This window comes from Orbicella franksi, chromosome 3, assembly GCF_964199315.1.
Source record: "Orbicella franksi chromosome 3, jaOrbFran1.1, whole genome shotgun sequence".
Classification (NCBI taxonomy): Eukaryota; Metazoa; Cnidaria; class Anthozoa; order Scleractinia; family Merulinidae; genus Orbicella; species Orbicella franksi.
The window spans coordinates 12,077,501-12,099,736 of NC_138147.1; the positions used below are offsets into that span (position 1 = coordinate 12,077,501).

The 22,236-nt window shown below is 38.4% G+C and overlaps 2 protein-coding genes across 3 annotated transcripts in view; both read right to left on the reverse strand.

Moving 5' to 3' along the window:
* LOC145481277 (lysophospholipid acyltransferase 5-like) overlaps positions 1–2,630 on the reverse strand; it is a 17,804-nt gene extending 15,174 nt beyond the window's left edge. The window contains exons 1-3 of the mRNA XM_081459727.1: positions 1,626–2,630; positions 774–832; positions 625–673 (exon numbers count right to left, since the gene is read on the reverse strand). Of these exons, the coding sequence (XP_081315853.1) occupies positions 625–673; positions 774–832; positions 1,626–1,725 (208 nt within the window). The 5' untranslated portion in view covers positions 1,726–2,630. The remainder of the gene's footprint in view (positions 1–624; positions 674–773; positions 833–1,625) is intronic.
* Positions 2,631–3,549: 919 nt separating this feature from the next.
* LOC145481278 (lysophospholipid acyltransferase 5-like) lies at positions 3,550–22,182 on the reverse strand. 2 transcript variants are annotated; one of them, XM_081459729.1, is made up of 17 exons: positions 21,293–22,182; positions 19,498–19,556; positions 17,136–17,184; positions 16,666–16,772; positions 15,548–15,641; positions 14,937–14,974; positions 14,189–14,248; positions 13,881–13,928; positions 13,023–13,093; positions 11,502–11,610; positions 9,921–10,007; positions 9,489–9,608; positions 8,830–8,876; positions 8,122–8,269; positions 7,109–7,267; positions 5,923–6,035; positions 3,550–5,223 (listed from the first exon to the last, which is right to left on the reverse strand). In XM_081459729.1, the coding sequence occupies exons 2-17, from the start codon at positions 19,546–19,548 to the stop codon at positions 5,205–5,207; spliced, it is 1,320 nt and encodes a 439-aa protein (XP_081315855.1). In that variant the 5' UTR covers positions 19,549–19,556; positions 21,293–22,182; the 3' UTR covers positions 3,550–5,204. The 2 variants fall into 2 exon arrangements, with proteins under 2 accessions (XP_081315855.1, XP_081315854.1); XM_081459728.1 differs by lacking the exon at positions 21,293–22,182 and adding an exon at positions 20,260–20,619.
* Between the last annotated feature and the right edge of the window lie 54 nt (positions 22,183–22,236).

Genomic DNA, 22,236 nt, shown 5'->3' on the forward strand with positions numbered 1-22,236 from the left:
GGGAATGGAGGGGGAATCAGTGGAAGGGGGAATGGAAGGGGATTGAGGGGGGATGGAGGAGGAATGGAGGGGGAATGGAGGAGGGAATGGCAGGGAGGGCGCTACTTTCGTGCAACTTTTTGTTTTCTTTTTTTTGCAGTACATAGAGGGTGATTGGGTGAATCTTGCCGAAGAGGAATCCTGGCGGTGCCACATCAATGTTGACTGCTATATTGCTTTGGGAATGAGGGTCGTCTGTGTATAGTTTGTTTTATAGAATGTTTCAATTGAGTCAAGTCGCTTTGGAAGTTGTTACTTTCAGAGTATCGTTACTTTCGAGATTTGCAAACGACTGAAATTTTATGGCCACTTTCGAAATTCTGTTTAATACTATCAGAACTTTACGGAAGTTCATCTGCCGTAGACTACGGTCGAATTTTTACCAATAATAAGTAAATAAAGAAATAGGCAGTAAACAAATGTATAACTTAACAAATAAAAGCCACGCAAGTTGCTCTTATTGTACCTTATGACAATGATGGCGTAACTTGCGTGACACGTTTGACATGGTCACTTTCACATTAAAAACGGTTAAAGTTTCCCTTGCTTTATAGCCGATCGTTAATAGCATTTTAATTTACTCACCGAAGCAAAAGAAAGCCAGTGCAAGTCCACACACACTGATAAATAGGTGCTACAAGGCAAATTAGAAAAAGCTTCAAAACAATGTAATAGTTGGTGATAGCTATAAATATTTATTGCAATTAGAACTGATATTGTATGCTAGTTCTCACCTGAATAGAAGCGTTCTTCCTGTAACAAAAGGCTCGATAAATAAATGCCAGAGGCAAACCTAATGAAAGAGTTGCATTGAAATATACTGAGTTATTCCATAGAGATTGGTAATCTTCGTTGGAATGTAAAAAAGTACAAATAAATCGACTATTGATAGTCCAAACCTTTCAAGTAAATCACTTGTTTCCCATAAGAGATGGAGAGAAAGATTTGTTGATTTGTTTTGTACCACTTACCTGAGTTCAATATCGTGACCCTTCATATGCACACTTCAATCAGTGGTAGGTCGCGCGGGTAGTGGCATATCAAAAACATTGCCCCAAGCCGTAACTTCATCGTATAAACTTGCCGAGATTAATTATGACACGTATTTTAGGCATACCCGAACTTAACATTCTCGCGGGATAGCTGAAAATTTTACCGCGTACGCTGAATACGATAATCTCACTCTTGAATGGAAAATACGCAGTGACACAACACACACTCGCTTTCGCATGAGTGGTATTAGAGAAACAATATTGTTTAGAATCTTTAGGTGACACTTTTTTTCACTCATAGTTACGTCTCTATTTTACCTCTATTTTAGAGTCCTCAGAGTTCGTGCGATTAAGCCCTTAAAAAATACCCGTTAAGACATGTTATTTGAGCCACCAAGTTCAAATTTATATTTAATTGTGCGATTGCCGAATTGGGCGATTGTGCCGAAGGAATCATTCTTCGAAGCCATTCATCCCTAACGTCCTTTTATTAGTCGTGAAAGGAACGGTTGGTTCAAGGTCTCGGCCTTTATTAGGCCTAGACTCAACAAACAAGGAAGTTTATAAACACAAACACTGCTGTGAAATACGTACCTGCCAATAAGCTGATCATAAGTCGAAGAACAGATTCCATAATTCCTGCCCGCCTCGCTACAATAGTTATTACATTTTCAGTTTCGCTGCTTGCCTCCATTTTCTGTTGTGGATGTATCTAAAACGCCAACTATCGTTGTGATTGCGTGGCCAGATGCTTCTAGTTGTGTTCGCTTCGAAGACAAGAATGAACCGAGCAACAAGCCTGTGCGCATAAATTACGTAACTGATCTTTGAATTTTTCAAAAGGTTTCGCGCCTATTTTGTTTATGTTTCTGTCACGCAGTTAGTTACGCGTCACGTTCCCTATGGCGAAAATGGCTTATTTTTTACGTGTCGCAGCTTAGCTTTCACTTGCTCAAAAGTATGTTACAAAGAAGAAGTTTTGCCAGAAATAGGTCGCCAAGATCCAAGATATCTTGATACACATTACCCCTGCATGTATCGGTTCACAAATGCGGAAGGGCAAGCATGGGTAGATTATAAATAACATTGACTCCTGCATATTTAGCGAACATTATGCTCAAAACCACAGGCGGCCCAGACGTTGAATACGATTAATATATGACATTATGCTGTTGGCGATTGCGTTACAATTTTAGCCGTTTCTAAGGCAATTTATGAGAATGCTTCGAAAATTACTCTAAACGCTACGTGTAGAAAATAATTTGAATAAAATGGCTTTCCTTATGTTTGCACTGCGTTATTTTGATGGCTCTGGGTTCCTGGAGGTGGTTTAGAGCCATTTAGGCGAGTTTTACTTTTTCGTGGTTTGCTTCCCCTAAAGATTCTGCAGGCTACGTTTAAAAAGCTACCTCTTAAGGTGGCTCGCAACAGTTTCTAGTTTCCAGTTTCCAGTTTTTAGTTTCCAAAACTTCTGTACTTTCATGGATCAATCCTTCCACCTTGAATCAGGTGATTCTACACCACACGAATGACCAATCATTGGTAAACACGTTGGGATCATCATAGTAATAACTCAAAAAGAACTCAGTGACCCCCCCCCCCCCCCTTTATTACTGTAGCATTGTACATGTACTGAACTACCATTATGAGATACAACAACAGTCCAACCTCCTCACCATGGCCACCTTGGGGACAGTAAATAACTTAAGGATTTTTGCTTAGAAGAATGCTCCATTTTCTAGACTACGAGTAGTCTCTCTTTCGCTTAGTCTGTCGTTGCGTGACGCGAAAGAAAACCGCGAGACAAAAATGGCCGCGCGAAATTCTGGAGGCGAGGAGCGCGGGAAAGGAGGGAACCTCCTTTCGCGCACTCCTCGCCCCCAGGATTTCGCGCGGTCATTTTTTTCACGCGGTTTTCTTTCGCGCCATGCACGCAACGACAGACTAAGCGAAAGAGGGACTACTCGTAGTCTATGCATTTTCCGGAAATTACTTTTTCCATAATCCCCGGGGCAGCGGTGCACCGGGTTGTCCCGGGAATGGACGAGAGTTATTATCCACATTGGGTGTTTTCAGGCTGACGCCAGGATGCAAAAAACTTTCTAATACGGTAAAGCGTCAGTGATATGGTCATAGGACCATGTATGATTTCCAATCCTGGGGCCTGTTTCTCGAAAGCCCCGGAAACTTTTCGGGCCCGCAAAGCCATTTTTAATTAATCTGTATCTAAAAACGGAGAGGTGTAAACGCCTGACACTTTTTGTATGAACGGAACCTCTCTTCATACTAAGAATATGCGGATAAAACAGCTCTGTTATCATAAGGTTTGAGCTTTTGCTATGGCTTTCCGGTTGAGAAAACTTTTCGGGACCTTCGAGAAACGGGCCCGTGGAGCCTTTGGCCGCAGTTTTTCCTGTTCCTTATAATGATATTTTCTTTTTAAATCATAGTAAACGATCTGCCCCTTTCTCTGACATTACTCCACAAACAGTTAGCACAAGGAATTTGGCAAACAAGGTCAGGTTGTAAATCATTGAATTCTTAAAGTTTATTTTCATAACTCTACTCAATCTATTGTATTATTTTCATCACACTACATTTTAGAATTTTTAGCGTCTCTTTCATCATTCACCCGCTGAATATTGCAGTTTAGGAAGTCGAAAGCGTGTGTTTTACAATACTTTTAGCCAAACTGCGGAACGTATAATTTAAATTTTACTAATAACTAATTCGTGAACAAATCACTCTGGGGCTATACTTATCACGTCTTTTAAACATAGGCACGCAAGCGTGCAAGAGTTTTTTTTCTTTGGTGAACTAAAAGTCTTGGAGATAGAAGCATTCATAGAACGGTTTACAGTAATGATTTGGTTTATTTGACAAGTTTTTTGGGTTGCCATGTACAGCAAGAAAGAAACTGGGAATTTATGATGTACATACAATGTTACATCGGTAATGGTGAGATAACTAAATAGTAAGCCATAAAATGTTTGACTGAACAAACTACAGTAATCTGGCACGTCTCCAGATTAATGTGGATACCATCTTATTTTCTAACAGGCAATTTGATTCGTTCTTTGATACAACCCACACTGTGATTGGTGTGACACGCGCACATGCATAACACCCTCACTCACCGATCACATAGCCCTTCCAACCCCTAAGAGGAATTTTTGCTCAAAAATACTCAAGTTAAGGACGTTCGCGCCCAAAATGTTCCTGAACGTGTGCTGTGGCGGCTATATATAATCAGCTACGCTATAATGCAGTGACAAACATTGTTAATTTAACACTACGCGTGAAAAAACTGGCTTTTCTGGACAGACTGGGTGCGTAAAGAACGCGGCCTTTTAGCCCCTCTCTCGGGTACTTCCGAGAGACACTTAGCAGACTTCGTCTTTTCAACACTCACTATATCAAAAATACCTTACCTCAAAATAAAACTTTCTTCAGATAGAAAAAACCATTGAGGTGAAAACAAAAATCAACAAAGCTGCGTACGATTATAAGTGAAGACTAAAGCGCATAATAAAGGGGGAAATTGTAGTATAAATTGTTTTCGAGATAAACTTTAGCCAACATTTGATGGAAGTTAATTATACAGCTTGGGCTTCCTACTCAAATTGTCCAGATTCACTAAAGTGAAAAAAACACTAAACAGCTAAAAACTAAAAAAGAATAAAGACAATAAGAGGGATTCCGAAAGCAGAAACTAATTTAATAGAAACTAGTTCGATATAACTCACATAGGATTTAAAAACTTCAGTCAGCTTCATAAGGAATAAGTCAAAATGATGAACTCCTACAAAAAATATATATTAACACTTTAGTTTTGGATTAAAATATAAAATAATCATGTCCCTGTTAAATTTCTTGTGAGCGATCAATAATAACATCCAATGTGATAATTCACGTTTTTAAACTAAGCTCGAGGGTTTTTTTTTAGGTCGTCACGCGACAGACACGGCATGACAAACAAAAGGCACAAAAGATTGTGTGACGAGCTATAAGGACTAAAAGAACTCCCTTCACGAAATAAAACGAATTATTAAAAACGGTGTTGTTCTACAAACACTCAAATCACACAATACGGGTATTACATTAGAGAAAAGGAGCTCTAAAAGTTGAAATAAAATAGGAACTTAAAAGAAAACGCCCTTCTGGAATCGACTACTACTTCTCTTTCTTTGACCTGCAAAATAAGTTAAAACAGTGTTAACATTTGAGGTGCATGAAGTAATTAGGCACTTCTGGCTCATGAAGAAAAGACCTTAAGGTAAAAAATTCACACAGTGGACAGAATAAACGAATAAAATATTAATACTCGCAAACACTGCAGGAAATCTTGCCCTAAAACTACACGGTTTTGGGAAATTAACCTTGCTCAGACTCAATTAGATAAACCCTTTTGCTTCATGTAGTTCACTTCAGTTTTCGAGATGTAATCAAGTCCTTGGAAAAATTACATTTTTGTAGAAATCTGTTTCCAAACACGTTTGCAGAGACTCTTCAAAATGGTGGTCAAAACCGCGGCAAGTTCCACAGGATGTATAATGAAACGCGGCAAGATAATTTCCACTAGTCTAATACCCCGTCTACACTACGCTAGAGAAATTTGAAAACGCAGCTTCATTTCGACGGCTAGGTCTACCCGTCCACACTAATCCGTCACGCCGGAAAATGGAGCTTTTCGAAAACGCTTCTCAAACCGGAGCAATTTGAAAAGGCAGACTGTACGTTTTAGTGTGAACAGAAAACGATAACGTCACCACAATGATGTGATTTCCCTGCTCGAGTTTTCCTCAAACACAAATCCAAAATGACCGGTGATTGTCGCGTTTTCAAATTTCTCCGGCGTAATGTGGACTGGGTCTTAGTGTTCGACTTTTACCTGTCCTTTTGGTCTTGTGTCATTCTTTTAAACACTGGATAGATGAGTATAGGGTAAAGAATGGACCACGTGACTAAAATAATTGGTACGATGTAGTAAATGGATCGCCAAACCTGAAAAAAAAAAAAAAAGTAAAACACGCGGTGTAAGGGAAAAGAGGCAAGTTCCGTGAAGATGAATGTCTAAATAGCTTCTGTTAGAGCGAAAAGTAATTGGTTTTGTATCACTACGTTACACGATTGGCTGAAAAACTCGCGCCACTTTTTCGTCCAATCAGAAGTAAAACTAAACCAATCGTGACTCGCTCGCACAAGTTTTCCCGCGCTTCACGTCAGCTACATGCAATTACTTCGAGTTTTGATTGGTTCACTGTATTGTCTGTGTCCTTTGTGATTGACTAGTGTGGTTATTTTGGTTTGGTTTTATGACACTCATTTGAAAACCGCTCTTATTCGAAAAATGGCGTCCAGTTTGAATGTCGTCAGCACTGACCAGCTTCGAATACATGTAAAAAAAAATAAATAAATAAAATGTTATGTCCAGCAACTTGAATCACCACAAGGCTATTCTGTCCAGAAAGAGAGTCCGTGTAATTGGGCACAATATGGCAACCCACATATGGCACTGGGCCGGAATCGAACCCGGGCCACGTTGGCTGGAGGCGAGCGCTCTAAGCACTGCACCATACCTGCTCACCCGAAAGTAGTCTAACATTGCTAACATTGGGTAAGATTAAAACTGATTACAATTAGATAGCGTTCTAAATTCTAATGTACAGCAATAGCTGTAGCTACGATTATCAGGTTGAGTAAGGCGCGACGGAGCTTTGGTAACGAAGTTTTGGACTTAAAATTACGTCGTTGCCACGGGCAACTTTCCTCGTTTCCAATAGTAACAATATCGTCGCCTGCAATTTCGCGCGCGTTGCTGCCAATGACGTCAAAGACCGACAAGCTGCCACTGGAAACGGAGACAGTTGCCCGTGACAACAACACAAGTTGAACGTCAAAACCTGGTCACCAAACTTTCGTCGCGCCTTACCCTACTGATAATCGTAATATTACAGTTGAGTCTGCGGACAAGTATTCTTTTGACGAGTTGTACGGGTCAATACAAACCAAATAGACCCGTTCGCCTTGTTTGCATGTTAAACCGCTGATAACTGTAATAACAGATATACACCTACCCTGTGGAATCGTTGAAACGTAAGCAGAGTAAAAGCCACCATAAAATACGACAACCCGAAGTGGACAACGAACACATAACTTATGATAACTGGGATCTTCACATAAGCAGGCATTTCTGCTAAAGACTTCTTGGTTACAGTGTAGCACATGGTCGTTACCTATCGAGAAAAAACCAACAAGAAAGTATTTAATGCAATGTGTTACCCTTTGTGTTGGCGCCAGGAAGATCACGAAACAGGCACAAATTTAACACAACTACCACTTGTCTCCTTTTCTCTGCAACATTGACTAACAACCAAATATTATGACATTCTCGCGCGCGTGATTTCACACTTTTCAGGTTTGTCCATGTCTTAGAAAGCTCAATCAAAAACAATGATAGTCACAATTGTAGATGTACAAATATGCTCTACTCTTTGCAAAATGCAATACATTGGCGAGATTAGAAGATCGCTTCCACGAACTTCTAAGAGTCGTAAAATACAACTACAGAGACGCCTCTAGTCCCATATTTGCGAAAAAAAACATGATTTTTCACGGTATTTCCCTTTACCAAGGCAGCACTGAAAGTTGGAAGTCTCTCTCAACTTGGCTCCTTCGCACCCATGGGATCAAAGAATTTATTTCATTGAATGAAATTATTGATGTAGTTTCTGGTAGCATGCGCCCTCCAGTAACGTAATTCCCCAACCCATCATACCAGGCACACACAAACCACCAATGAACGACTAACGCTCGGTTAATTTACCGTTACCAACTTCTAATAGGCCATTTTCGTATTTTCGGTATTGGACTGGGATTAGCTTGCAACTGAAGCTAACGTGGGGAGTCTTTTCAAATGCAAATGACATTAACCTCTTTTGAGCCTCAACTGCAAGCTAGTTCCAGTCCAGTACCGAGTATACGAAAATGGCCAAGAGATAAACAGTTAATGTTTTTCACTTGTCCGCGACGCTGCTCCACAGTTCTTTTTCTTTAATTCAATAACTAAGACAAAAAGCCAATGACTTGCCTGTTTTTCTATTACCATGATGACGAATTCCCCGAGGAAACAAACGAAGTATCCCACAAACAGTCCATGCCACAGAGCAAGGAACATCAGTGTCAGAAAATGTGACAAGTTCTTGTTGCCAAGGAAACGAAGGCGTTTGAAGATGTACCTACAGGAATCGAATATAAAACTATTTATCATGTTTAATTTAATAACTTCGTCCATTACTTGTCATTGCAATACCTATTTTGTCTATAATATCGGTATCAATTTTTACACGTTCATTTCTGTCGAATACAGGCAGAAAATTTAACCTCCAAATTACAATTTGTTTGTAACACTGATTGTGCATGTACGAAGTAGTGAGACAGGTAGAGGGTTAAAGGTCATTGCATATAACTTGGAATCCAAAGGTCAAGAGTTCAAAAAGCCTAGCACTGTTCTTATGGTGTATTGTGCAGCAAAACACTTTACTCAGAATGCGTCTTAAACGCAAAAGACTGAAGAACCCTGGCAAGTATGCTAGAATAAACCTGCAATGAACTAGTGAGAGTAACCATACTATTATAATCACTTTGGTGTAACTGCTTTACATACGTTTCGCTCAGTTTAACGTTATTCCGAATATTATACGGTTAAAAATAAACTTGCCTGAAAGCTTTTAAAACAAAAGAAAAACATTCAATCTAAGGCACAGTAGACTAAAATAAAATAAAATCGTTTACAAACCTGAACACCCATTTGTTGGTGTTGATATTGAAGGAATCAACACAGTGCTGAAGGAAAAATCAACCGATTTCAGTACAATTCAATTGAGAATATCAATAACACGAATGAGAATGAAGTTTAGGAACACAGTCATACCCACACGTGGAGTTGCTGAACGAAAACTCTTCAGGTCACACGTGTAAGCTATCGCTAATAAATGGGCGCTGTCTGGTTAAATGAGATCGCATGAGTGTGTGAAAAACGTCTACTACCGATTTCTAAGACAAGCTTTTAAATCTGGTTCAAATTACAGTGGAACCTCTATACTATGGACCCCAAAATGGCCCAAATGGAAAAAGATGCGAGTCCATGTTCAGAGGTACAAATTAAATAAGTTCTGATTTCTCTGGTGTCTGTATATCATGGAGGTGTCCGCAAGAAGAGATTCTACACTACCTGTATTCATGGAACAAATGTACCTTCCACTCACACTTCTCCTTACAATGTTGAGTGAATCACGTTCAGTTCATATCAAAAATCATTTTTATCAACATTCACAGGAGGGAAACGTTGTGTCGCAGAAACTATCGGTAGTTTTTTAAAAAAAAAACATCATTTTCTGTACAGCACTCTACACATGTAGTGAATGCAAGTGACCTTGAACACACTTTGTTCCTCACCTGAAATGTGTACATTGTTTCGTAAATTGAAAGTTTGATATTCCTGAGTCCATCCCACTTCACTTTGCCATCCTCTGTTTTGCCGTTGTAACTGATTCCAGAAATAATACAACTACCCTCCTACAATGAGAGAAGTGAATGTGAAACTAAATACTACCTCTTCAATTTTCAAAAGAACAACTTGTGTAGAGAAAAGCACGAGCTGCAGATAAACATTCAAACAGAAAGTTGAGAAAACTGTTAAACGTTTTCAAAACAACGCAATTTTAAGTACTTGCGAGAACTAACTTTTTTGTCAACGCTCGGGAAAATCAAAAGAACATTTTCTGTTTTTATTACATGTACATGTACCTTGTTCTGCAGGGCTGTTGCACGCATATACAGTTTATTCAGAAGTTTTAAGAAGGTAGCAACTGAACTTCTCGTACTTACCGAGAGAAGCCAGACCGCAAGGTACTTTGAAAAAGCCACTTTGTTGAAAAAAATCATGAACCACACTCTTCCAAGGAATGAAAACCGCTGTACAAGAGATCGAATGAAATGCATAAGATCAATAACTCATTTTATTATATGGCTCTGTCTCATGAGGACTGGGAACTATCAAATTCACGAATTTGATTGGCTCAAATCGATATTGAAAGCGGTCTAGATTTTCCCATCTAGACCGGCATCTAGACCGGTAATTTTTTGCAGTGAAAAAAAAGTTACACACTAAAATGCAAAATCATTTACTATTTTCATGCAACAATATTTTATTTATGGAAGTGCCAAAAAGCCTGATGAGAAAAAAACAGTGAAGAGGACGAGCAAACTTTGGCAGAATTAAATTCAGCTCATCCCCGTTCGCAAGCGAAATGTCAGCTGTAGTATAAACCAGTTACATTAAACGACGCAATGACCTTTAACCCTCTACCTGTCTCACTACGTTCGGTCTGTACTCACGACCACGGTCAAGATTCTCCCATACAGACCGACTAAGCTCGGTTAACAAGAGCTAAGTACTACACTGTCCATTTATTTATCATCCAACTGCAGCGAAAACCGTCCAAATAACAGTACAAATATACAGCGATACTGCACAGTAGAAAACCTGTTTGCCGTATTTGTACAGTAGAAAACCTGTTTGCCGTACAGGTCGGCGCGCGCACGCAAAACTGTCACACTCTCCCTATTTCATTGATAAATTTATTGACTACAGCAGTTGGATAATAAATCCCTTGTTAGATGTTTTGGTGTGTAGTATCGCTGTATATTTTTACTCTTTGTTTGTAATATACAGCGATACTACACACCAAAACATCTAATAAGCTGCTAATAAGATATATGCACTACACTGTTCATTTATTTATTATTACTTTTTTTGGCAGGAACGTCTGATTTTTGGACGAAGGCTTAATCAACGTTCTTACTTTTATTCTTAATTTACTAATTTTTTTTTCTAACTACTGTACACTGTAAAAATTCAATTTAGCGCCAGGGGCGTTAATTTACTTTTGGTCCCTCAAAGGAAGGTGCTTATTGGAGAGGGGCACTTATTAGTGATGGGGCAGTTTATTTCCTGTTAGACATACCCATCTGAATGTGATGAAAGTGCCTTATACAGCCGTACGAAAACGCGACAGAAACTCTATCTGAAGACTGACTGTTGCTGTAAGAGTTTCCGTAGTCATAACTCAGTTTGATTCATTATTTCAAATCAATATGTTCAATATTAAATTCAGATGTGAAAACAGGCTGCATAATTCACTTGGCTAGTCGGTTTTTTCTACGTCACTCTCTTGAATGAAGTCGCAATATACAATGTAAGCTAATGTAATGGGTTTGCTTATTGGAAGGGGGCGCTTAATGGAATAAAGGTGCTTATAAAAAAAACTAAAAGATGGCACTCAATAGGAAGTGCTCATTAGAACATGTGCATTTATTAAAAGGAGGGTGATAACTTGAACATTACAGTAATTATTACAGTCTAGTACTGTTTTATATACTAAGACAACACATTTGACATTTACAAACCTGATATTCGTCAGATAAAAGAATATTGGCTGAGAACCACGGCTCCAACACGGCAAAAAGACCAAGGTACATGATACCTAGAGACATGCGCTTCAAACCCTCTGCAACGCTGCACAGCAGAAAAATACAAATTAGAACAAAATAATATCACCATTTATGCAAGGAAAATAAGCCATGGCTTACAGCCCTTTATGACTGAAAAGCTTCTCTCTTACTAATAAAAACTGACCAGGTACATACAAAAACAATATAGGACTCTTAGCTAGTATTACTTACACATGTAAATGTATCAAACCTGCAATTCAAAATGCAGTCTTGCAAAATTGACCATCTTGAAAACCTTCCATGACCTCAATGGATCTTAGAGAGATCTAACAACATCCGATATGATAGCAATCTTACAAAGATCTTGGCAAAGATCACGTTTCTCGCAGATTTGAGGAGCATTTTTCCCACCAGGAACTTAAACCTAGCTTGCAGGATCTTTGAGGATTTCAGTTAATATATAAATAATCAAGATAAATAACCTTTATGAACCCTCTGCCTCAGTCACTGTTTGTAGCCAAAGGCTAGTAGAGCTGAGCAATTTTTGCAGGATCATTGCAATGTGTCTGACATGTTGGGCAGGATCCTTCAGGAATCTTGATGACCCTGGCCAGGTTTGAACCCAAACTAATGCTTCTCAATCCAGAATATTACACATGCACTAAGGCACCATTTGTACCTCTTACATTAATTTCCAAAAGGATGAGTACAGCAGAAATAATATACATGTACATATAGTAAAAACAGAAAAATAGAGGGATTCGGCTAATGTGTTTCCATCCTTGTTGCCGCTCAATTCAGATCATGACATGATAATTCATTTGGAAGGTTACAGTTGTTCAATTTGCCGCATGCAAAGGTCTGATTGGTTGGTAGTATGTGCAAACAGCACAATTATTGTAACCTCCCAAATGCATCATCACATCAGGGCTGTCATTAAGGGCTGTAACCCGTAACACCTGTTATATGGCTAGCTCTGTGAGCAGGCAAGATGAATCAAATTGTGCGCTGTGATTGGCTACCCGAGCGGGCAAGATGGTGCTATTTTGCCTGCTCTGGACTATGCGCCGTGTCCCTCAAGAAAAATTTCCCTGAGAGCCATATAATAAATCTTTTATTGCCCAAGTGTGAGGTCAAGATGGCTGGATATTGGCTTCATTCTTTTTTTTACGAGTTTATGGATCAGTCCATAAACTCGCAAAAAAAGAACTTGACCAATATCAAGCCATCTTGACCTCACACTTGGTCAGTAACCCATATTTATGGCTGAGTGTGCTTGATTTTCCCTTGATGCTACGTGTGAAATTGCCTGTTGCTAAAACAATTCACCCACAAAGTAACAAGTTTGATATGGGTATGGCGATTCAAAGCTTAATGAAAGCCCTGCAGATGATCTGATTTGGATGGTAACAAAGATGTACACACATGCTAGTTGAGTCCATCTATGGTAATATTAACTTGTCTCTCATTGCTTACCGTCCATTGTCATCATCTTTCTTATCTAAAAGTGTTCCATTCACAAATGATAAATACGCCTTAATCTGAAACTAGATAAAAACAAACAAACAAAAAAACAATTCAATGACTAATCTTGAAAATCTTAGTATTACTATACCGCTCTAAAGACAAGACTTGTGAACTCTTATTTATATTGAAAAGAAACTTCAAATTACTTAGAATGTTCTTCAAGCCATAATTATGAACTAGTGGATTATGGTTCTTTATGTTTCTGTACGTGTTTTATATTCTGAAGTTGTGATAGATCACCACGCAAGGCAGTAGATTAAAGGATAAAAAGTAATAATGATCGAACTTTTATTTGAAGAGCCAGAAGAAGGAGTCTACAAATTTATGTGCTGTGCCAGGTAGTTCTAAGGCAAGCTCCAGACACCAGGAGCATTAAATTCGTGGAATATCATCTTAATTAACACGCTAATGTTACTGGTAAATTTGTATTCAAAGGGTTTGCTTTGGTAGTGCAGGTTAGCATAGTCACACTGTAATTACAAGTAGGTTTGTTTGAAGATTCTTGCTAAATGTATGAGCCAGAATAATTATCTAAAATTATTAAGATAATTCCAAAGTTGAATTTGAGAGTAAGAGAGTTAAATATAAAAATACAAAGAAAATTAGTGATATCACAAAATCTTTGTATGTCATCTCGATGCCATTTTCAAGGGATGAAATAAAATAATTTTATTTTCATTTCTTCACCAGAAATGCTGTAAAATGATATCAAAACATTGTATGATTTTGCTAATTTTTTTTTCTTAAATGTTTGTGATACCTAAAACAACACTGAAAAGAAATACTTTAAATGATATACACAAATACCTGAGGACCAACCATAAATCCTCCATAAAAGTAGGTAAGGCCCATCATCTTAGAAAGGAAAAACAAAAACAGTTTGACTTTTATTAAAAGCAATAAAAAAAAAAATAGTTTAAAATTTTGCTATAAGTCAGCCAAACCTGCAATTCAAGGCGCTCTGATCATTGTAAGATAAGTCAGGAAAGATCAAAGTGCTCTGCTCACAGGGTAAAGTTCATCTGGACACAGAAAATCTAATAAGACTTCTTAGATAAATACACACATACATGTATACATGTATGAACATGTACATGTAAGTGAAGTGCACATACCTCTAGAAGTGTTGGTGGTGTTGCTATGGCAGTGGTCTTGAAATCAGCAGATAATTTGTCCTGTAGAGTTATAATTAAAAATATTGTATCATTTTATTGGCTGAATCAGGGAAAGGAAATGTTCTGGATCAAAAGAATTGTTTATTTCTTTGAATTCATTTTTTGTATTAAATCTTAGGCTAAAATAATGTTGTGGCAATTAAGTTAAAGGTAAATTTTACATACAGGCCAAGTGGCTCATCAGGCCAGCAATTATCTTAAGTTTCTGTAGCATGAAGCAACTACTACTCCCCCCTGGATGGGATGCTAGTCCATCGCAGGGTTACCCCCCAGCATTAAATTCGCCAGTACCCATTTGTACACCTGGGTGGAAGAAGGCACTGTGAGAGTTAAGTGTCTTGCCCAAGAACACAACACAACATGTCTCTGGCCAGGGCTTGAATGCATACCACCGGATCCGGAGACAAGTTCTCTGACAAGGAGGCCACCGCACCTCCACAATATAGCTAGGCAAATCTAATATATTGTATTTAGGAAAAGTACGCATAACACCAGCTTTTTGAATGAGCATGAGACTCAGAGCTAAGGTATGAGAACTGACAGGTGTACAGAATAAAAAACATATTGTTGTTAGACTTTGTAGAGTGTTGTAACTTTATCTGTCAGGAGGTCATTCCAGACTAATTTAGAGAAAAGAGAATCAAAATAAAAAGTCAAAGCAGGTTAGAATCGGAGAAAAAAATGTTACCTGGTCTTGATTGCCGTCATAGTAGTCCCAAGCAATACCTGCAAGTGTAAGAGTTAATTTTAAACAACTCACTGTCAGCATTCCATAGTATAAGTTCCATATGTTTCTGTAGCATGAAGCGACTAGGAGTATTTCTACTCCCCCCTGGATGGGATGCAAGTCCATCGCAGGGCTACCCCCAGCATTAAGTTCGCTGGTACCCATTTTACACCTGAGTGGAGAGAGGCACTATGAAAGTAAAGTGTCCCCAGCCAGGGCTCAAAACTGGACTGCTTGATCCGAAGACGAGAGCACTAACCATGAAGCCACTGCCCACAAATTATGTACTAATTAAAACAAGAAAAGTTCTTGGTAATGCACACACTACATGACATATAACTGATTTTAGTATGATACAAAAAAAAAATTATTTCAGTTGAAAGTAAGCTGTATTCAAGTTTGATTTATGCTTGAAACATTTCAAACCATTATGATATTTATTTAATATGTCTGATATTCACTATCATTAATTTTATAACCTGAATAAAAAGGAACAAGACAGTCGCGCTGGGGTAAAAAAAATACTTACTATGCACAAAATAACTTTACAATACAAGGCACAAGGAACATACTTAACAGCCTCAGACACAGAATACACTGTGGTGTTGTCCAGTTGACATCATATTCTCCTGATGCATAGTACACATAACCACTCAACAAATAACCCTGCATGACCACAGAGAAAGTTTATAATAAGCTGAGACGCTTAACTTGGGTACATGTAGGTGCTAGAACTTTGGTCCTTTACAAAGGGAATGAATCTGAGCTAACAAAAGGTTTTGTCTCAAATCAAAATGGTTGTTTGATGTTAAACTATTTTAGAGGCTTGAAGTTTAGAAAATCTTGCCTGGTTTGAATGCTGGGCATACTGTTTTGGTCTTTTAGGCTTTCAAATTTTCCACATATCGGGCCACTAGACCAATGTTTGTAAGTTTTCCCAAACTGTGGCTTGATGGGGGGGGGGGGGGGGGTGGGGGGAGAATTATGATGTCAGTGCACTGTCAGACATTTTCAAAAGGCAGTAATTAATTGCTATGATTTGAAAGTATTTTGTCTAATTGCCTATATTATTATAACTGTCTCTAATGTGACTATTTCAGCTTAATATGGATGGTTCTAATAAGAAATCCTATGGAATGATAGCCTCCATATCAGATCTCCAACCATACAGTGAGGTCACAATCGAGATTCAAGATGCAGATCTATGTATATATACTGATAATGTAGCCACAGACATCCAAGCTGTGGTTGAGCAGCTGTGATTGTGTGTTGGACAACTGGGGTTGGACAACTGTGGTTGTACAGACTTGCATGTGAAAATTTCAAATTGAGTAACTAAGGGGTCAGTGACCCTACAAAGATGTCCATGAAACTGAGAAACATAAATAATATTTTGTAATCAAGTCACATGTATTTCCCAAACTGGGCAAGAATCAATTATGTTAAGAGAGATTCTGTTGGCCAAGCTACAAGTAAAAAGTGTGCAATTCAACGACCCAGATTTGGCCAAGATGCATTGCACACTCATGTGAGCACTGGAAAACAATAGAAGCCTCACCGTCACATACACCAAAACAACAACAAAAGTGTAAAAAGTGTAATGGTCAGTATTGGGTCTTTAAGCATTACTTTAAGATGAGGTATTCAAATTTTGAGAGGGAATAAGAAGGCGGTCTCCTTATACACCTACCATATTAAACAGAAACATGAGCACAACCATGGTCATGGATGATCCAACAATATGCAAGAGCAGGTAGGAACCAACAATAGTTATCACTGAGTGGCAAGCACACCAGCCTTATAAAAACAAAAATATATCCCTTACTGCTTGAATAATAATAATAGCATTAACTGGGTTTGACATGGGATTAAAATTAAAACTACTTTCCTTTGAAGAATGCTCATTATAACTCAATGTTATTTTGAAATAAAGGAAATTAAAAATCAAAATCAGGTTTAAAAATACATATCAAATACATACATACATACATAAATACATACAAATTTAGCCCACAAAATATATTTTTATAGAGCCTGAGCTACAGCCGTATTTGCTGATTAACTGACTTGCCAAGAATCACCAACTGTATTTTTCTTTTGAATACTAAGAGTGGGCATCTTTTTCTGTATTACATGTACAGTGTGTACAGTGTATCTTACCGTAAAGGAAAAGTGCTAAAGAAAATCCGCAGCAGGTGAAGTATATATGCTGCAAGAGATTTTTCAAATACTTTAGATGGCTATGAATATTGATGCACATAAAATGTAGTATTTGTATGACATAGTGGTTATCCTGTTTAAATCCTGCCTAATTAGTCAAAATAGCAGACGCTAGGTATGTGTAAAGATCCAACCACACCTACATGTGAGACATATTGGTCTTTTAGGACACCATTTTAACCTACATGCAGCTGACACACCAGTTCCTCAGTACATATTATTAGAAAACAGCCCTACGAAAATATGTGCGCTGACTGGTTAAAAATTGTGTTTCTATAACTCAATAGAAACGCAGAACTAGCACGAGCTGTTGACATAATAACGGCGCTTGCAAAGAGACTTTACATTTTGATGATCAAAAGCTGTTTTCCTTTCTTTCGTTGCGGTGTTTTCTAAACGAAAAAGAAAACATGTTCTCCATGTTTCTATCGAGTTATAGAAACACTCGTGAAAGTTTGGGAGAACTTGGAAAAGCTGTGGAAACACTCGCCTGCGGCTCACGTTCCCACAGCATTTCTCGTTCTCCCAAACTTCCACTCATGTTTCTATAACTCAAGAGAAACACGGTACATGTTTTCTATTTCTTAAATACTAGCAAAAGAGTAAAAAAGCCTTATTAAATAAATGTTCAGAAATTTAGGTCCTAGCCACCTCAGGTGAAAAACCAACAAGTAGGTAGATAGAGAAAAAAATAACCACGATAACAAATACAACAACCAAAATGCTTACCTCCAGTCAGTTAACTTAAATACTGACTGGCAACAAGTAGTGATACTCTAGATATAACTGGCAGATCAATGCTCCATAGAACATCTTAGAAGGTTTATACATGTAGAGGTACATGTATATCAAGAATTGGTGGACTTCGCTTTCACGGAAAAAAGGCACACAATTTCCAGTTTAAAATGTACTGGGGGCTGTCTAGGTTGACACTTTAATTGACTTTGGCAGGCATTTCATTGAACAATTCGGTTGAAAGGGAATGCATAGAGGTATTTATAACCATATGAGGAAGTAGCAGATCCCATTAAAATAGTGCTCAATACACATATAGTGTAGAGCTGAGTATATGAGTAATAACGAAGAGGCAAGATTTGCTGTTACTCCGAGTTTCGTGCTTACGCACTCATCAGACAGTATTTAATACTGTCTGATGAGTGCGTAAGCACGAAACTCGGAGTAACAGCAAATCTTGCCTCTTCGTTATTACTCATATAGAGGTATTTATATATATGTACATGTACCTGATGTTAATTTGATAATTTTACGAAATTCTAACATGGGACCAAGGTTTAGGGAGCTAAACAAAAATACAGCAAGGTTGGTATTAGGGGTTAACAAGTTGTGTCTTTTGTTTAATTCGTTCTCTAATCCAATTCAAGCACAAAATTCAAAGGTCACAGGTTAAGGAGACAAGGTCTTAACCATTATCATAAATGAGAGCTTACTTATTTAGACTAATCTGAGTGTTTTCCAGGCTAACCTGGGCATCATTCAGACTAACCAGAGTGCTTATTAAGTGCAAGCTGACCAAACTACCAGAGTGACCTGTGACCTGCACCCTATGACCTGTGACTTGTGTTTTGTACCTGTAGCTTGCTTTGGCACCTGATGTTAGTACTCAATATCTCAAGATTGTCCTATTGATCAGAAGCTATTTGAAGAGTGCAAAGTACATGTAGGAAAGCTATTGTACTTAAAATGAACTGAAGTCAAGATACCATGATAAAGGTACTTAACATGAAAGAGGGGGTGAATAGGGGCATGCCAATCTGCCGATCCGTGCCTTTTTTTCACCAAATCCATTGCTCCGCCAATATTTTTGTTCAAATCTGAAACCATAACCACATCCGGAAACAGAAGTGTAAAAGTTCAAAGGTAAACTGGTAAATGTGAATGCCATTGTTAATTCCGCACAAGCAGTAAAGAAGGCAACATGCTTCATGATTATAACACAGTACAATTCCAATAACGGTCTCACACCAGAGTTTAATTGAGCTTCGTTCGAAAAAAGAAATAATTTGGATGAACTGACTAACACACTGACCAAGGCTGAAGAAAGATCTATGATCCAAATTTCGCTTAGGACCCAAGATCTGAACATCAAGACGGGCACAATCCGGAATCTGCGCCAAAATTCACAGCTGATCCATGATCCACTGTGTTTTCAAAACCCACAAATCTGCTCGATTTACTGCAAAAATCCTCAATCCATGCGCTTTTTAAGGCCAAATCTGTCGATCTGAAAACCTATTCACCCCCCTTATGAAATATATGAATTATGATGCTATGTTAAACATACCTGAAGAACAGGTTTGGTTCTATAGAAAAATGCATGATAAATAAATGCCATTGGGTAAGCTGCAAAGGAAATCGAAATAAAATGAGCTAAAGTTCAATGGAAATGTTATTACATTTTACATGGCAATACATGTAAAATCTTCACGGTATACAATAAATAAAAACATGAATTTTGCTTTGAAACCTGCAAATGAAGGTGTTTTGGTACTGATATAACAGCAGTGTACAAAAAGCCCTTGGTATTGGATTGCCCACGTAAACACAGAGTGGAACCACTATTTATCAAACTTCTAAGTGAAATCAAAACTGGCCCACTAGATCGGGGGTAAATTCACAATGAAACAAATTCAAGGGAAGTGAGTTGCGGTTCAAGTTATTGAGAGGTACCACTAAACTGGGATTGCACTGTGGTTTCTACTTAATTTAATTCAATTTGCTTCGCCTCCGGCTTAGAAATTCAGTTCATGACTCACAGCACTAGCTACAAGTGTATTCGTGAGATCTACACTTCAACCCCTGTGGTTCATCCACTCTACAGACAAATGAATCAAACAATGAAGGCAAACAATTTGCAGCCTGTGAAGCAAATGTTTCGCGAACCACAGCTTGATCTTATTACCATTTTTAATTCATTCAAGATTCTATCGATTGTTTGATCTCGAATTGAAGATGTTTGATCTGTTGATCGCGACGAAAACTTAAATCACTGATCAGCAAAACTTATGAAAATCTACACCAGAAATTGTAATAAGATAAAGATTACCTAAGAATAATGCAATGGTTAGACGGAGCCCAGCATCCGCCAATCCAGAGGCTTTCACCAGAAAGTCTATATTGCCGAAACCACCACAATCCGCCATTTTGATTTTGGTGGCGTGAGTTTGCTAAGGGGACTGGAACTCAGGAAAAGTTAACTCTGGGGAGTGGGTTGAAAACAGAAAGACTCGTCGATGGGTGGGAAGGGGACTCGCCCAAGGAGTTCCACAACTCTCGACGCTGTGGGAATTATTATTTGTAAGAAATATGCTAAAAACAAAATAAAGTACAGCATTTTATTTATCAACCTAGTAGCGTTTTGCCGAAAATAAATAAGCTCTTCGGATTCCCTCTCCATTAATGACCCCCCCCCCCCCCCGAAGCCCCTCTGATTAAAGGTGCCTCAAACAAACAAGTCCCTTGTGGCTTTATAGGGGATTTACGGTTAACGGTTCTGAGAGCTTCACAAATCTGATTTTGACGTGTCACGTTTACTTCACGGGTCCGTCCAAATGGCCAGTCAGGTGTTTCATCGTCACGAGTTTTTACCCTTACCTATGGCCTCAAACCTTCGTTCTGTACCACGTGCGGGTCTATCTGGCAATGTTTATGAGCTGTAGATACATAACAACACAACAACATAGACATAACGACATGAAAAAAGATAATTTGTTTCCAACTTGTGTTTACGTTTGCGTGACCATAATGGACTTTTTACCGATGTCACGCAATATCAACAATTTTTCGTATTTTTCAAACAAACAAAGACGCTTCCATAGGTCAATGTATCATGCCAGATTTAATAAATATGCGAAGTTTTATAAGGATCCGTTGCAAAGTACGGAAAATATGGACATCAAACTTGCCAATTTTTACGAAAAAAAGGTATGCCAGGGGGCAAGCCGTTACTAAATTTGGCATCAAAAATCGAGCAGTTTATTGAAATGAAATAATAATAATAATAATGATAATAATAATAATAATAATAATAATAATAATAATAATAATAATAATAATAGTAAAAACGTGCAGTTCATTACCGATATGTCGGTATATCGCTATTGCGGGCCTGCCAGTTCTTACTTCTCTTCCCAATAGACATACCCTGGTTACCAGAGGTTTTTTTCCTCACGCGCAGCGGACGGAAATACTTCGCTTCGCTTCGGTGGCCGAAGACGCCGGCACGAACGGCGAGACAGGACCGACATCGGAAACCGCGCAAGAAAAACTTCTGGCACCCTGGGTACAATAGACAGCGACACCTAATATTCAAGTGTCATGTCGGCATCGCGTGAGTTGATTCACGTGACAAAAAGCATTTATTTGCTAACGACCTTCAGTACACACAACCTCCGCATGTGAACATTGTATTTGCAAGCTCTTGTAGGTAACTAACTCAAAGATTAGTCGATATATTCGATTAAGAATGTTCGTAAGGTCAAAATCCGTTTTGCTAGTATTTTGATGACAGATTTTTAGCGAATTACATACCCAGACGAGAAAACGTTGCAGATCGTTGTGATCCGTGTGAGAACGATGGACGCCGGAGTCTCGTGGTGTTAAAAAAAAAAAATGATCACGTGGTACAGCCAAAGATAGCTGGTGAAAAACTCAGGGTCGGGGACTATTAAAAGAATAGTCAAGCCAGGGCCTTCAAAATATAAAGCTTCCCCTGGTTAGTGTCTGCTACATGCGTTAACAAGTTTAGAATAATATTAGTAGTAAGGGGCGCTTAATCATTCTCTAACCAATCAGGGGACGAGGAAGACAATGTACTATTGTTTAGAGAACAATGGAGTCTATTGTTTTCTAAATCCAAGATGGCTTCTGAAAGTGAAAAAACGCAGTTTGAGTGTGAAAACTGAAAATCACACAATGACGTCACGACAAACGCAAAGAGATCGAGGAGATTATGGAAGAACTTGAAGATGGTGACAAAAAAAAGTGTGTTCATGAATATGTTGATCAAAACAACAGTCGACAG

What these genes read in the sequence shown, in the direction of transcription:
- LOC145481278 (XM_081459728.1), bottom strand. Translation starts at nt 20,356, where the DNA reads ATGGCGGATTGTGGTGGTTTCGGCAATATAGACTTTCTGGTGAAAGCC. An exon ending in TTTAGCACTTTTCCTTTACG is followed by an intron (nt 16,773 to 17,135) that starts GTAAGATACACT and finishes TGTTTTTATAAG; the next exon opens with GCTGGTGTGCTTGCCACTCA. An exon ending in TCTGTGTCTGAGGCTGTTAA is followed by an intron (nt 14,975 to 15,547) that starts GTATGTTCCTTG and finishes TTACACTTGCAG; the next exon opens with GTATTGCTTGGGACTACTAT.